We start from the raw sequence: 12501 nt of genomic DNA, 5'->3' as shown, positions 1-12501 counted from the left end.
AGGGATAAAAAAAAAAGAAACAATGGTATATATCACAATGGAATAGTATGTAGCTGTCAGGAAAAATGAAGTCATGAAATTTTCCTACACATGGATAGACATGGAAACTATTATGCTGAGTGATTTGAGTCAGAGTGAGAGAGATAGACACAGAATAGTCTCATTCATTTGTGAGATTTAAGAAAAATAAAAGACAGTATGGTAATAATACCCACAGACAATAGATATGAGGGCCAGAAGATTTAAGAAAAATAAAAGACAGTATGGTAATAATACCCACAGACAATAGATATGAGGGCCAGAAGAATCAGCCCATGATATGTAGCTTACCACAAAGAGTGGTTATTTCACATTTAGTGAAATAACTAATTTAGTGAAATACACGAACAACTATCAGGACAATGATAATGATGAGAGAAATAGAATGCCTGTCTTGAAGACAGGCAGGGGGTGGGGGAGAAGGGAAATGAGGAGCATTGGTGTTGGAAAGCTTGTACTGGTGAAGGGGATTGTTCTTTTTTATGACTGAAACCCAACTACAAACGTGTTTGTAACCATGGCGCTTAAATAACAACATTAAAAAAAATAAACCTCTCTGTCTAAATTTATACATATACATGCATAATTATTTCCATTTACAAAAATGTCAAACATAACGTGTTGGACATTTATTTGTCGCAAACAAATCTACTCATCTAGAGGATAAAGAGACAGTACAATGGGTAGGGTGTTTACTTTGCATGCAGCCAACCCAGATTTTATCCCGGTACCCATATGTTCCTCCCAAGCCCCACCAGCAATGATCACTGAGCTCAGAGCCAGGAGTAAACCTTGAGCACTGCTGGGTATGGTGAAAGAAAAGGAGGGAAGAAAAGGAAAGAAAAGGGAAGAGAGGATGAGCAACTAGCCAAAAGTTGAACTCTGGAAGGTACTAGAGACCCCAACCTGAGGAAATACAATGGACTATACAGAATCAATAAGTTGAAAAATAAAGTCACACTCATTTTTTTTATGCATAGACTCTTGTGCCAACTTCTCCTTGCAAACGGCTCCAAGATCCAGTCCCTAAATCACAAGATCATTCAGAACCTCTGAGAAGTTGGCAGGAGGACCAGATGCCTATATGCCAAGGAGAAGGCCTCTGAAGGGCCCAGCTTGACTGTTCACTGCTGTGCCTGTCTGCTAACCCAGCAATAAGCCACCTGGGCCTTTCAACCCAGTAACTGCCGTCTGAGGGCACCTGTAATGAGGGTGCCTGGCAGGACTGTGGGGAAGGGGAGAGCAGTGTTCAGGGGAGCAGAAACTCTGGAAGCACATCCCTGTGGTGGCTGCCAAAAATAGCCCACACATCAAAATTATTTGAAAACTCAGGAGGTAAAATAAAAAAGCAAGAGTTGGCAGGTTATATGGGCATATTATAGGAGTTTAGCAGAGAGAGAAGAACAGATATGTGTATACTATTTTTGTTCCTTTTTAACTATACTGGCCTACCTCACACTCAGAAGTTTTATAGCCTGCATGTTGAGGGAATTAAATTGAGATATAATGAGCATCAACATTAAGCACATGAGTGCCTAGAATTTGGGGGGGGGCACATTAAAGCCCCCTAGAGAAGCAGGTATTAAGGGAGGACTCTTTGTAGTCCAGAAGCCTGATGGGGAGGAGGACAGATTTTATTTTAGTAAACTGGAGAGGAGGAAATGGTGCCTTGTGATTTTTAAAGGGCAGAATTGGGTTCTGGACACTTTCTCCTAGGAAAGATTCCTTTTGCATAATTATGAAGGTGGTCCTTGCTAGATACCAGAAATGAATCCTGAAAAGGAAAACAAACCCATATTCTAGGTGTGTCTTTAAAAGATGGGAGCTAACCAATGAGTGGACCTGGAGATAGTTTAATACCTAACACATATTACAATATTATTACAATAAAGTCTCCGATCCAGTGGATGAGATTTGTTTTTTAAATGTTAGCGTAAATGATAGTCCATGAAATGAATTTGATGAGTATGGCAGCCTCTCTCAGAGTTATAAGCTTGAAGCATCATATTTGACCTTCTCATATTCATCCCGTATAAACAGTGAACTCAGAGGTATAAATCATGCTAATCCAATTTCATCATGAGAAACAAAGCAAGACAGATGTACACACCAGTCGAACAAATCACCAGAGAGCAGAATCTGCTGGAACAAGCACATAAAACAATCTCAAATGCATTAAGTGGAAAAACATGGTCTTTTATGCTGAATTCAGCTGGAAAAATATAATAAATAGGAGAGCATTTAAGCTTACACAATATATTATGGTGTGTGTATGAATGTGTGTCGCTTATATATGTATATCTTTACATATCTTTAAGAATTATCCCTATATGAGAGTTGTCATATGAATCCCTATGCTGATCTTGCCCAGCTGCTGATTATTATAACAATCTTTTATAGAGAAATCCTTTACAAAATGGAGTACTCACCAAGTGATTCCTTATTTGTCTATGTATAAGAAACCTAAGGAATAAATTCTACCTTTGCATAGCCTTAAGGAACCTTAATTAGCGTATAATTGCAGTCAAACTGCATTATGAAATTCTATACTTGGGTATATCCACTCCTCCCAGTCTGTTTGAGTTTTAATGATTGGGTATATTCGGTGACGATATCTCTTTCTTTGGAAATGTGTGTTGATTTCTGAATGCTAAGGTATAATGCATGTTCATGTACTAATTTATTCAAAGTCCTTGAATATCAACAATACCTCATGTAAATTTATAAGTATTTATCATTTCTTTTGCCTATAGAAAGGAAAATTTAGTAGGAGATAGAAAGATTCTTTTTTTTAAATGAAAGTAGATTTTTTTTTTCTAAGTAGTGCTTTCCAAATTGGGAATATGTTTTCTATACTAAAAGAAAGCATGCCCATTCTAGTTTTTAGACTGCATCCAGAAAGTAAGGGGATAATATCCCCAAATTGACTGTATTTATGTCTTTATTGATAGCGATACTGTGAATGTAATTAGAGTAAGGGGCCAGCTGTAAAAGGGGTGACATTATGTACAAACCACATTCATTGAGGTATATTTAACAATTAGCCAAGATCAAGAAAGTATCCAAAGTGCCCAACAACAAATACAACATACAGATGAAATGGATTAAATGGCAGAGAGAGAGAGATTGTATGGGATTTCTATCTGCATGGAATATGATTTTTACTGTGAAGAGCCAAATTTTTTGCCACAATGTGAACAAGCATAATGGGAGATAGTGATAAGAAAGGTAGTCAGAAGGAGAAGTTACAAATACAGGATGATCCCACTCATTTGTGGCAAAAGAAACAAAAGTAAAAGAAACAAAGTAAAGGGGCAGAACTGACAGCACAGCAGATATGGCATTTGCCTTTCATGCAGCTGACTCAGGTTTGATCCTCTGCATCCCATATGGTCCTCCAAGCCTCTGAGCGCAGAGCCAGGAGTAACCCCTGAGCACCACTGGGTGAGGCCCAAAAACAAAAAAAAAGAAAAAAAAATAGAAAGGAAAGAAGGGAGGGACTGACAGATGGACGGACAGACAGACGGATAGATGATAAGACTGTGTTTATTGCTAACAAACCTCTGGACTCCAACTACAGAACTGAGGTGGTTTACGGGGGGAGGGGTCATGGGAGGGCTGGACAGGGAAGACAGACTAGAAGTGTCAAAGGTTAGTGGTGGAGGGTCTTTGGTCCTTTGGCAGTGGAAAAGGTATAGTAACTTTATACACCAAAACTATAAACTAACACTATTGTGATCACACTACTTCGGCAAAAGCTACAGGATTTAAATTTCTAGATCTTTCCCACTCCATGACTGGAGACCCTAGGCAACCCCTGCCCACTGCCACCATTTTCCTGGTAGAAATTTGGCCCAGTTCCTCCACCAATCTCCAGAGAGAATAATCCCCACCCATACTTCCCAAGTAGTCTGGTCTAACTGATCCCTCTGTGGCAGACTCAGAAAAGAGGAGGGGCAGATTCCCTTTTCTGCACTTGAACTACAGCAGCTCAGCACCAACCCAACAACTTCTGACAGGAAGGACCCAGCTCTGAGACCTACCCTAATCAAATTCCAAGCCACCTAATTTGTTTCAGATCTATAGATCCTGAAGACTACAATATTTTATAGTACTGTTCGTCCAGTAGTATCACAGGAAATCTAATGGGGAATTTACATAATAATCCACCCACCTCAGTAGTGCTAAAAGCTCAACAAGCACCAACCACAAGCCAGTCAATCCTAAAACAATGACTTTAGTAACACTATGGAGAGATAGAACAATCATTTCAACTTGACAGGTCTAAGTTTTGATAATGCCAGTTGCCTTTGTGCTGTAGAAGGCAATAAGAAGTAAATTTACTATATGGCTATGGTGGTGGGTGGGTAACAATGGACAGTGGTGAAGGGAATGTCCCACTGGTGATGGGATTGATGTTTGAATCTTTAATGTTTGAAATGACTATATTATGAACAACTTGGTAAATTACAGTATTACCATAAAAATTAGAAAGAAAAAAACTAAGAGGAAAGAAATAAAGGCTTGGGCCAACTGGTCTTAGATGCACTGACAGGGAAATAAATAAGGACTGAACTAAAAATTCAAGCCAAAGTCAATGAAAATAGAATCAAGGGACCTAACCTTTAACTATCTAAAATCAAAGGGGCCTGTTATACTGGCAGTCCAGGGGGCATAGGGTGGTGGTATAGGATGCACTCTGGGTCTATTGGTGGAGGGAGGTTGACACTGGTGGTAGGAAAGGCCCTGACTTTGTATATCTGAAATTCAACTATGAAGGACTCTGTAGATCACAGTTGTTTCAATAAAACAAAATTTAAAAAATAATTTAAAAAAGCAATGGTATTATGAACAACCTTGTAACCATGGTGGTTTAAATAAAATATTTTAATATTAAAAATTAAATGTTTATGGAACAAAAAATTAGAAAAAATTTCAGGAGGAGACAAGCAATGATGTAAAGACAGGTTTTATTTGAAAATTCTAAAGGGGCAGCAGAGAGAGAGAGAGAGAGAGAGAGAGAGAGAGAGAGAGAGAGAGAGAGAGAGAATGAGAGGGAGAGAGAGAATAGTGTGTTCAAGAAAGTTCAGCTTCCCCAAAGGTGGAGAGAGAGCTACAGTACACAACCCAGCATGATAGTAGGAAAGTACATATTCTCAGGAGGGGAGATGCTGGTGACATGTACTTGGGCATCATGCGTGGGCCAATAACAACACATCTGTGCAGCACCAACCATGGGCTCAGGGAGCACATGTGTGCACCTCCTTTGTTATAAGTTCACTCATAGAAGTTTTCCCCGACCTGCTCATGGGAGGCTTTCTACCTAGGTAAGAGCCCTATTGCTAGGGTGGTTGCCCTTAGGAAGTGTTGGGTAGTTTGAAATTCCTTGAGAGCCTTTTCGTTCCTGCTTCTCTTCTAGGGGGTTCAGCCTTCTCTGGGCCTGCAAGTCTTATATAAAAGAAGCTGTTCCTCAATAATGAATAGCTAAAACAACCCTTAGGAAAAAGAAGATGAGAGGCATCACTGTCCCAAACTTTAAATTGTACTACAAAGCAATAGTCATTAAAATAGTATGGTACTGGAATAAAAACTGAGCCTCATATCAATGGAATAGACTTGAGTACTCAAAAAATGTTCCCCAGACATGCAATCAATTAATCTTTGATAAAGGGGTAAAAAATGAAAAAATGGAGAAAGGAAAGCCTTTCTTTTGGGTTTTTTTTTGTTTTGGGGTCACACCTGGCAGTGCTCAGGGGTTACTCCTGGCTCTATGCTCAGAAATCACTCCTGGAAGGCTCAGGGGACCATTTGGAATGCTGGGATTCAAACCACCAACCTTCTGCATGCAAGGCAAACGCCTTACCTCCTTGCTATCTCTCCGGCCCCAGAAAAGCCTTTGGACAAGTGGTGCTAGAACAATTGGTCAGTCACATGCAAGAAAGTGAACTCGGATCTCCATCTAACACCATGCACAAAGGTCAAATCCAAATGGATTAAAGGCCTTGATATCAGACCTGAAACCATGAGGTATATAGAAGAAAAAGTAGGAAAAATACTCCATGACATTAAGACTAAAGGCATCTTCAAGGAGAAAACAAGTGGAAGCAGAAGTAAACAAATGGGACTACATTAAACTGAGAAGCTTCTGCTCCTCAAAGGCAATAGTGACTAGGAAACAAAAGCCACTCACAGAATGGGAGAAACTATTCACCCAATACCCATCAGATAAGGGGCTAATATCCAAGATATACAAGGTACTGACAGAACTTACCAAGAAAAAACATCTAACCCCCTCAAAAAAAATGGGGAGAAGAAATGATCCAAAACTTCCACAAAGAAAAAATATAAATGAACAAAAGACACATGAAAAAATGTTCCACATTACTCATCATCAGGGAGATGCAAATCAAAACAATAATGAGGTACCATCACACCACAAAGACTGGCACACATCACATAATAAAAGAACAATCAGTGATGGCGGGATGGCGGAAGAAAGGGAACTCATTCACTGCTGATGGGAATGCCCTCTAGTCCAGCCTTTATGGAAAACAATATGGAGATTCCTCAAAACACTGGACATTGATCTCCCATATGATCTAGCTATACCACTCCTAGGGATATACCCTAGGAACACAAAAGCACAAGACAAAAATGTTCTCTGCACACCTATGTTCATTGCAGCTCTATTTACAATAGCCAAAATCTGGAAACAATTTAGATGCCCAACAACAGATGAGTGGCTAAAGAAACTGTGGTACATCTACAAAATAAAATACTATACAGCTATCAGGGAAAATGAAATCAGTAAATTTTCCTGTACATGGATGGACATGAAACTGTTATGCTGAGTGAAATAAGTCAGAGGGAGAGAGATAAACCTGGAAGAGTCTTCAACAGATGAATGGCTAAAGAAATGGTGGTATATATACATAATGAAATACTATGCAGCCGTCAAGAGAGATGAAGTAATGAAATATTCCTATACGTGGATAGACATGGAAACTATTATGCTAAGTGAAATAAGTCAGAGGGAGAGAGATAGACACAGAATAATCTCACTCATCTGAGGAATTTAAGAAAAATAAAAAACAGTATGGTAATAGTACCCAGAGACAACAGAGATGAAGGCTGGAAGGACCAGCCCCGATATGAAGCTTACCACAAAGAGTGGTTAGTGTAGTTAGAGAAATATCTATACAGCAACAATCATGACAATGGTAGTGAGTGAGAGGAATAGCATGTCTGTTTGGAATACAGGCATGGGGTGGAGGAAGAGGAGATGGGGGCTATGGTGGTGAGAAGGTTGCACTGGTGAAGGGGGTTGTACTTTTTATGACTGAAACCCAAATACAAACAAGTTTGTAATCATGGTGTTTAAATAAAGATATTATTAAACTTTAAAAGCTTAAATCATGAGCCCGGAGAGATAGCACAGCAGCTTTTGCCTTGCAAGCAGCCAATCCAGGACCAAAGGTGGTTGGTTCGAATCCCGGTGTCCCATATGGTCCCCCGTGCCTGCCAGGAGCTATTTCTGAGCAGACAGCCCTGAGCACCGCTGGGTGTGACCCAAAAAAAAAAAAAAAGCTTCAATCACACTGACTGGAAAGATCGTACAGCAGGTAGGCGCTATGTTATTATGTAGTTGACCTGGGTTCAATTTCCTGGTTTCCCATATCGCTCTCTGAGCCACAACTGATGTGATTATTGAATGCAAGAGGAGAAAGCAAGAAAGCAAGAAAAGAAAGAAAGAAAGAAAGAAAGAAAGAAAGAAAGAAAGAAAGAAAGGAAGGAAGGAAGGAAGGAAGGAAGGAAGGAAGGAAGAGGAAGGAAGGAAGGAAGGAAGGAAGGAAGGAGGAGGAAGGAAGATGAAGGAAGAGAAGGAAGAAGAAAGAAAGGAAAGAAGAAAGAAAGAAAGAAAGAAAGAAAGAAAAAAGAAAGAAAGAAAGAAAAGAAAGAAAAGAAAGAAAGAAAGAAAGAAAGAAAGAAAAAAGACAAGAAAGACAAGAAAGACAAGAAAATTGAAAAAGATAAGCACTGCTGTAGGCCGTTTGCCTTGCACGCGGCCGACCCGGGAGGGACCCATTCGATCCCTTTTAAGCTTGGTTTGGCTAAGCTGTGCCCAGGTTCACTCCCGACTCGCCACAGGGATCGCGGATGGCAGGTTCGGGCACAGGATGCTCCTTACCTCCAAGCGGATAGCGCGCGCCCCGGGTCTCCCTGGCACTCACAGTTCAGGAGAGAGCGCGCCCCGCCGCGCCAGCCCCTGGCTCCCCGCAGGTACCGGGGCGGGGCGCCGCCGCTTATTTGCATACCCAGGGGTGCACCTCGAAGGACAGTTTCACGGTGGGAGCTCTGACCCCAGTTTGGGGGCTCCTCCTCTATTTTAGAGCAGTTTTACTCTCAGATATCGTTTGTGTCATTTCACGACATATAGGAATGCTATCTGAGTGTGTGCAAAAACCAACCATAAGTGTACTAATGTTGAATCTTTTCCGGGGGTTGCAGGCCTGGAGCCAAAGGTTAACTCTGGTTTCTCTTCAGATCGCATAAATCTTTCGCCTTTTACTAAATTTCCGTGGAGAGGAACAAAAACTGAGACTTTGGTTAATTTTTTGAGGTCTCGTCATTAACGAGACTAATCTTAGTGTACAAAGTTAGAACTATCTCTGGGTTCTGGAGCAGTAGTGCAAGGGGTAGTCTGTTTTCCCTGCACTCCCTGACCTACAATGGATTCCCTATGTCTCATGGTGTACAAGCCAGAAATTGTTTCTGAAGGTATAATACCTGAGCATCACCAGGTGTGTCCCAAAAACCAAAAGCAAAAAAGATTTGTCTGGTGTTTATATGGTAAGCTAAAGAAGTCCCGGCATCCCCATATGGTCTCCTGAGCCTGCCAGGAGCAGTTTCTGAGCATAGAGCCAGGAGTGACTCCTGAGCGCTGCTGGGTGTGACCACAAAAACAAAACTTTAACAGTAAAACTACTTGAGTGTATGCACATGACATATACATTACATGATTTAATAGTGGAGTATGTGGCTTTGCAAGGATACAGCCTATCTAATCTGCTAAATCAGATACTATCTATTGATAAACCCTAAATACAACACTTTTTAGGGTCAAGCCTGAATACACCAAAGACAGCTGGGACTAAAAGAATAGAAGTAGATTAGTTACGAAAAGTCACAGAGTTCGAAGGAAGGTCAGATGTGTGTAAGGCAAGCCTCTACCCCACTGTAATATCTTTCTGGCCCAGGAAAATAAATATCTAGGAACAAGATGGTTTCCCTCTGTATAGTAAATTTTTGTAATTTTTGTAAATGCTCGTAGAAGTTGACAAGCTTGGTTATGTTATATTATGCCTTCATGGTTTTAAGTTATTCCTGGAACAAGCTGATATGGCTTGCTTTATGAAAAGTTTTGCATAGAAGGTTCCCTTTCCATTTTAGCCAGAAGAAATAATGGTACTAAATGCCTGGTTCTAAAACTCCACTCCTACAGAAAGACCTGGGTTTCAAATTGTTCCCATGGGGGCCATAGCAATAGTACCTGTGGGGTGGTGTGTTTGCTTACATATATATCCCCAATGGAACTCACTCCAGCCTTCCTTGGGTCTGGTGAAAAATGAGGTATTTTCACACCCTGTTTTGGGTATTCTTGCGATTTAAAATAAATGGTCTCTAGCAACTTGATTCCTGCTACTGTTCTTTTAAGGTGGTTTTGTATAGAAGAGTTAAAAATCCTTTAGGGAGGGCCCGGAGAGAGATAGCACAGCGGTGTTTGCCTTGCAAGCAGCCGATCCAGGACCTAAGGTGGTGGTTCAAATCCCGGTGTCCCATTATGGTCCCCCGTGCCTGCCAGGAGCTATTTCTGAGCAGACAGCAGGAGTAACCCCTGAGCACCGCCGGGTGTGGCCCAAAAAAAAAAATCCAGGGGCTGGAGAGATAGCATGGAGGTAAGCATACCTTGCATGCAGAAGACAGTGGTTCAAATCCCGGCATTCCATATGGTTCCCAGAGCCTGCCAGGAGCGATTTGTGAGCATAGAGCCAGGAGTAACCCCTGAGCGCTGCTGGGTGTGACCCTCAAAAAACAAAAATAAAATCCTTCTTTAACCAATCTAATAACTTCAAACACTCTCAGGACTTTGTTTATTTGTTCAACTGTTAGTTTTTGAATGTCTGCTACACTGATCAGCCTTTTAAAAGTTTTTCAATATTTTACTCATTTTAGATAGGACAGTTTGCAAACATATTAATCATATAGTGATTGGTTTGGTTTTTTTTTTAAGTGAAATAAATCTTACACCAGTAGTTTAAATTAAAATAAAAGAAACAAGATTTAAAAACTTACATAAAATTTAAGTCATGGGGGGAAAAAAAACAAAACCCACTACTTTAAATAATATCTTAAGCATCCCAGCTAAGAAACCTCAATTCACAAATTAGTTCTCTTTGTCACACAAGTACCCATGGTTGAGGAACTATTCATCTCTGAATAATCTCGTCTCATGGCAGCTTCACTATTCTGTTTTATGTTTCTTCTGTAGACTATAAAGAGTTTGGGGTGGGGAGATAGTATAGCAAAGGAGGGCAATTTGCCTTGCACAGGTTTGATCTCCAGCATCACAGATGGCTTCCCCAAGCATTGTCAGGAGCAATTCCTGAGTGCAGAGCTAGAAGTAACCCCAGAGCATTGCTGGGTGTAACTCCGAAGCCAAAAATAAATAGATAGATAGATCAATAAAAACTTGTTTTTACTTACCTCAGCTAAATCAATAATACCTAATCCAATCAGAAAACATTAGCACGCTAAATGTTGGAAATAAGCGTTTTAAGTTCCCCCTGAGTAAACATAAAATTTTCCTTTTGCAGATGCAAGTACTGGCATTATGATGAAAACCTGCTTACTTCCAGCGTTATCATTGTCTTCCATAATGAAGGATGGTCAACCCTCATGAGAACAGTCCACAGTGTCATTAAGAGGACCCCAAGGAAATATTTGGCAGAAAATCGTGCTAATTGATGAGTTACAGTAACAAAGGTAAACAGCATGGGATTGATATTTGCGGTCATATAAAATAGGTTAATTATGAGTAATTGCAAAAATGTAATTTCAAAAGGTCTTTCAGAATCAACAGTATGCAATCTATTGATGCTGGTATCAAACAAACGGGCACTAACCCAAGATTCTATATACGAAATTGTGTAATCCTAACAATTAATCCTTGCAGTGAATAGTGCTGTTATTGTTCTTCAATGTCTGAGGTCCAGAGTTGTTAAAGGACTCACAGACATGGTATTTTAAACCGCTGGATCCAAATCTGCAGGTTCACAATTCTGTGTATTTAACCATTCTTTTATACTAGACCAATTATTTTTTGGTTCTTGCACTTGCAAAATATTTAGTCCTAGAAGCAATGCATTGAGAAGACTGAAAGCAGGGTAATTGCCTGTTGTTCTGGAAAGCCGTGTAACGCGCACCCTCCTAGTTATATCAACTGGAATCCATATGCTTATTAGCAGCTTGAAATTTGTGTTTGAAATGCTGATTCAACAGTTGTATTTGGCCAGAAACTGTGGGCTTTTATTTATAATAAATATTTCCTGATCCAGAGAGATATATAGGACTTCAAGTACATTTGTCTTGAATAGGGGTCCATCCCAGATTAAAACACAGCAACAGCAGATGGTTCCTTAACAAGCACAGCTTGGAGAAATCCCTGAAGACACGAGCCAGGAGTAAATTCCTGAGCATAATGGGTTAGGCTCAACCACAATCTCTCCTTAAAAAAAAAAAAAAAAGTTAAAGTATTTACTGACTATGATTTTTGCTCTGTATTTGATTTCAGACAATAGAAAATTATGTGTTATTGTTCTTGTCTAAGAAGCCTTTATTTGGGTTTTCTTTTTTTTGGTTTCGTTTTTTTTGTTGTTGTTGTTTATTTTTTGGACCACAGCCAGCGGCACTCAGGGGTTACTCCTGACTCTGAAATTGCTCCTGGCAGGCCCAGGGAACCATAAGGGTTTCTGGGAATTGAACCGGGATCCATCCTGGGTTGACTGCATACAAGGCAAATGCCCTTCCTCTGTGCTATCTCTCATGCTCAAGAAGGCTTATTATTTTTTTTTATTTTGGGTCACACCCAGTGGTGCTCAGGGGTTACTCCTGGCTCTATGCTAAGAAATCGCCCCTGGATTTGAACCACCGTCCTTCTGCATGCAAGGCAAATGCCTTACCTCCATGCTATCTCTCCGGCCCCAAGAAGGCATTTTTAATAGTATTTAGAAGCCGTTGGTTTGTTTTTGTTCAACTTGACAAGAGAGAGATTGAGCAGCGATTTTCCAGATGAGGGAGTTTCAAAGCTAACATTATTTTCTTTAAATATATCCATTATTATAAACTAAATATATGGGGAAGGAGTGGTAGCTATTTCTGAGTTTGTGCTCACACCCCTGGGAG

General features: G+C 40.3%; 1 protein-coding gene and 1 non-coding gene across 2 annotated transcripts in view; both read left to right on the top strand.

Annotated features, from left to right (window-relative positions):
* The window catches only part of GALNT7 (polypeptide N-acetylgalactosaminyltransferase 7), a 153708-nt gene that overhangs the window by 113124 nt on the left and 28083 nt on the right, over nucleotides 1-12501 (top strand). Inside the window, exon 3 of the mRNA XM_049772672.1 lies at nucleotides 10914-11053. Coding sequence (XP_049628629.1) covers nucleotides 10914-11053 — 140 coding nt within the window. The remainder of the gene's footprint in view (nucleotides 1-10913; nucleotides 11054-12501) is intronic.
* On the top strand, nucleotides 8564-8679 carry LOC126008230 (U5 spliceosomal RNA). Its single transcript, XR_007495572.1, has one exon. It is a non-coding gene; the product is annotated as a U5 spliceosomal RNA (small nuclear RNA).

Source organism: Suncus etruscus, chromosome 4 (assembly GCF_024139225.1).
Source record: "Suncus etruscus isolate mSunEtr1 chromosome 4, mSunEtr1.pri.cur, whole genome shotgun sequence".
NCBI lineage: Eukaryota > Metazoa > Chordata > Mammalia > Eulipotyphla > Soricidae > Suncus > Suncus etruscus.
Note: the sequence above shows the minus strand (reverse complement) of the source record. Positions and strands in the feature narration are given on the sequence as shown.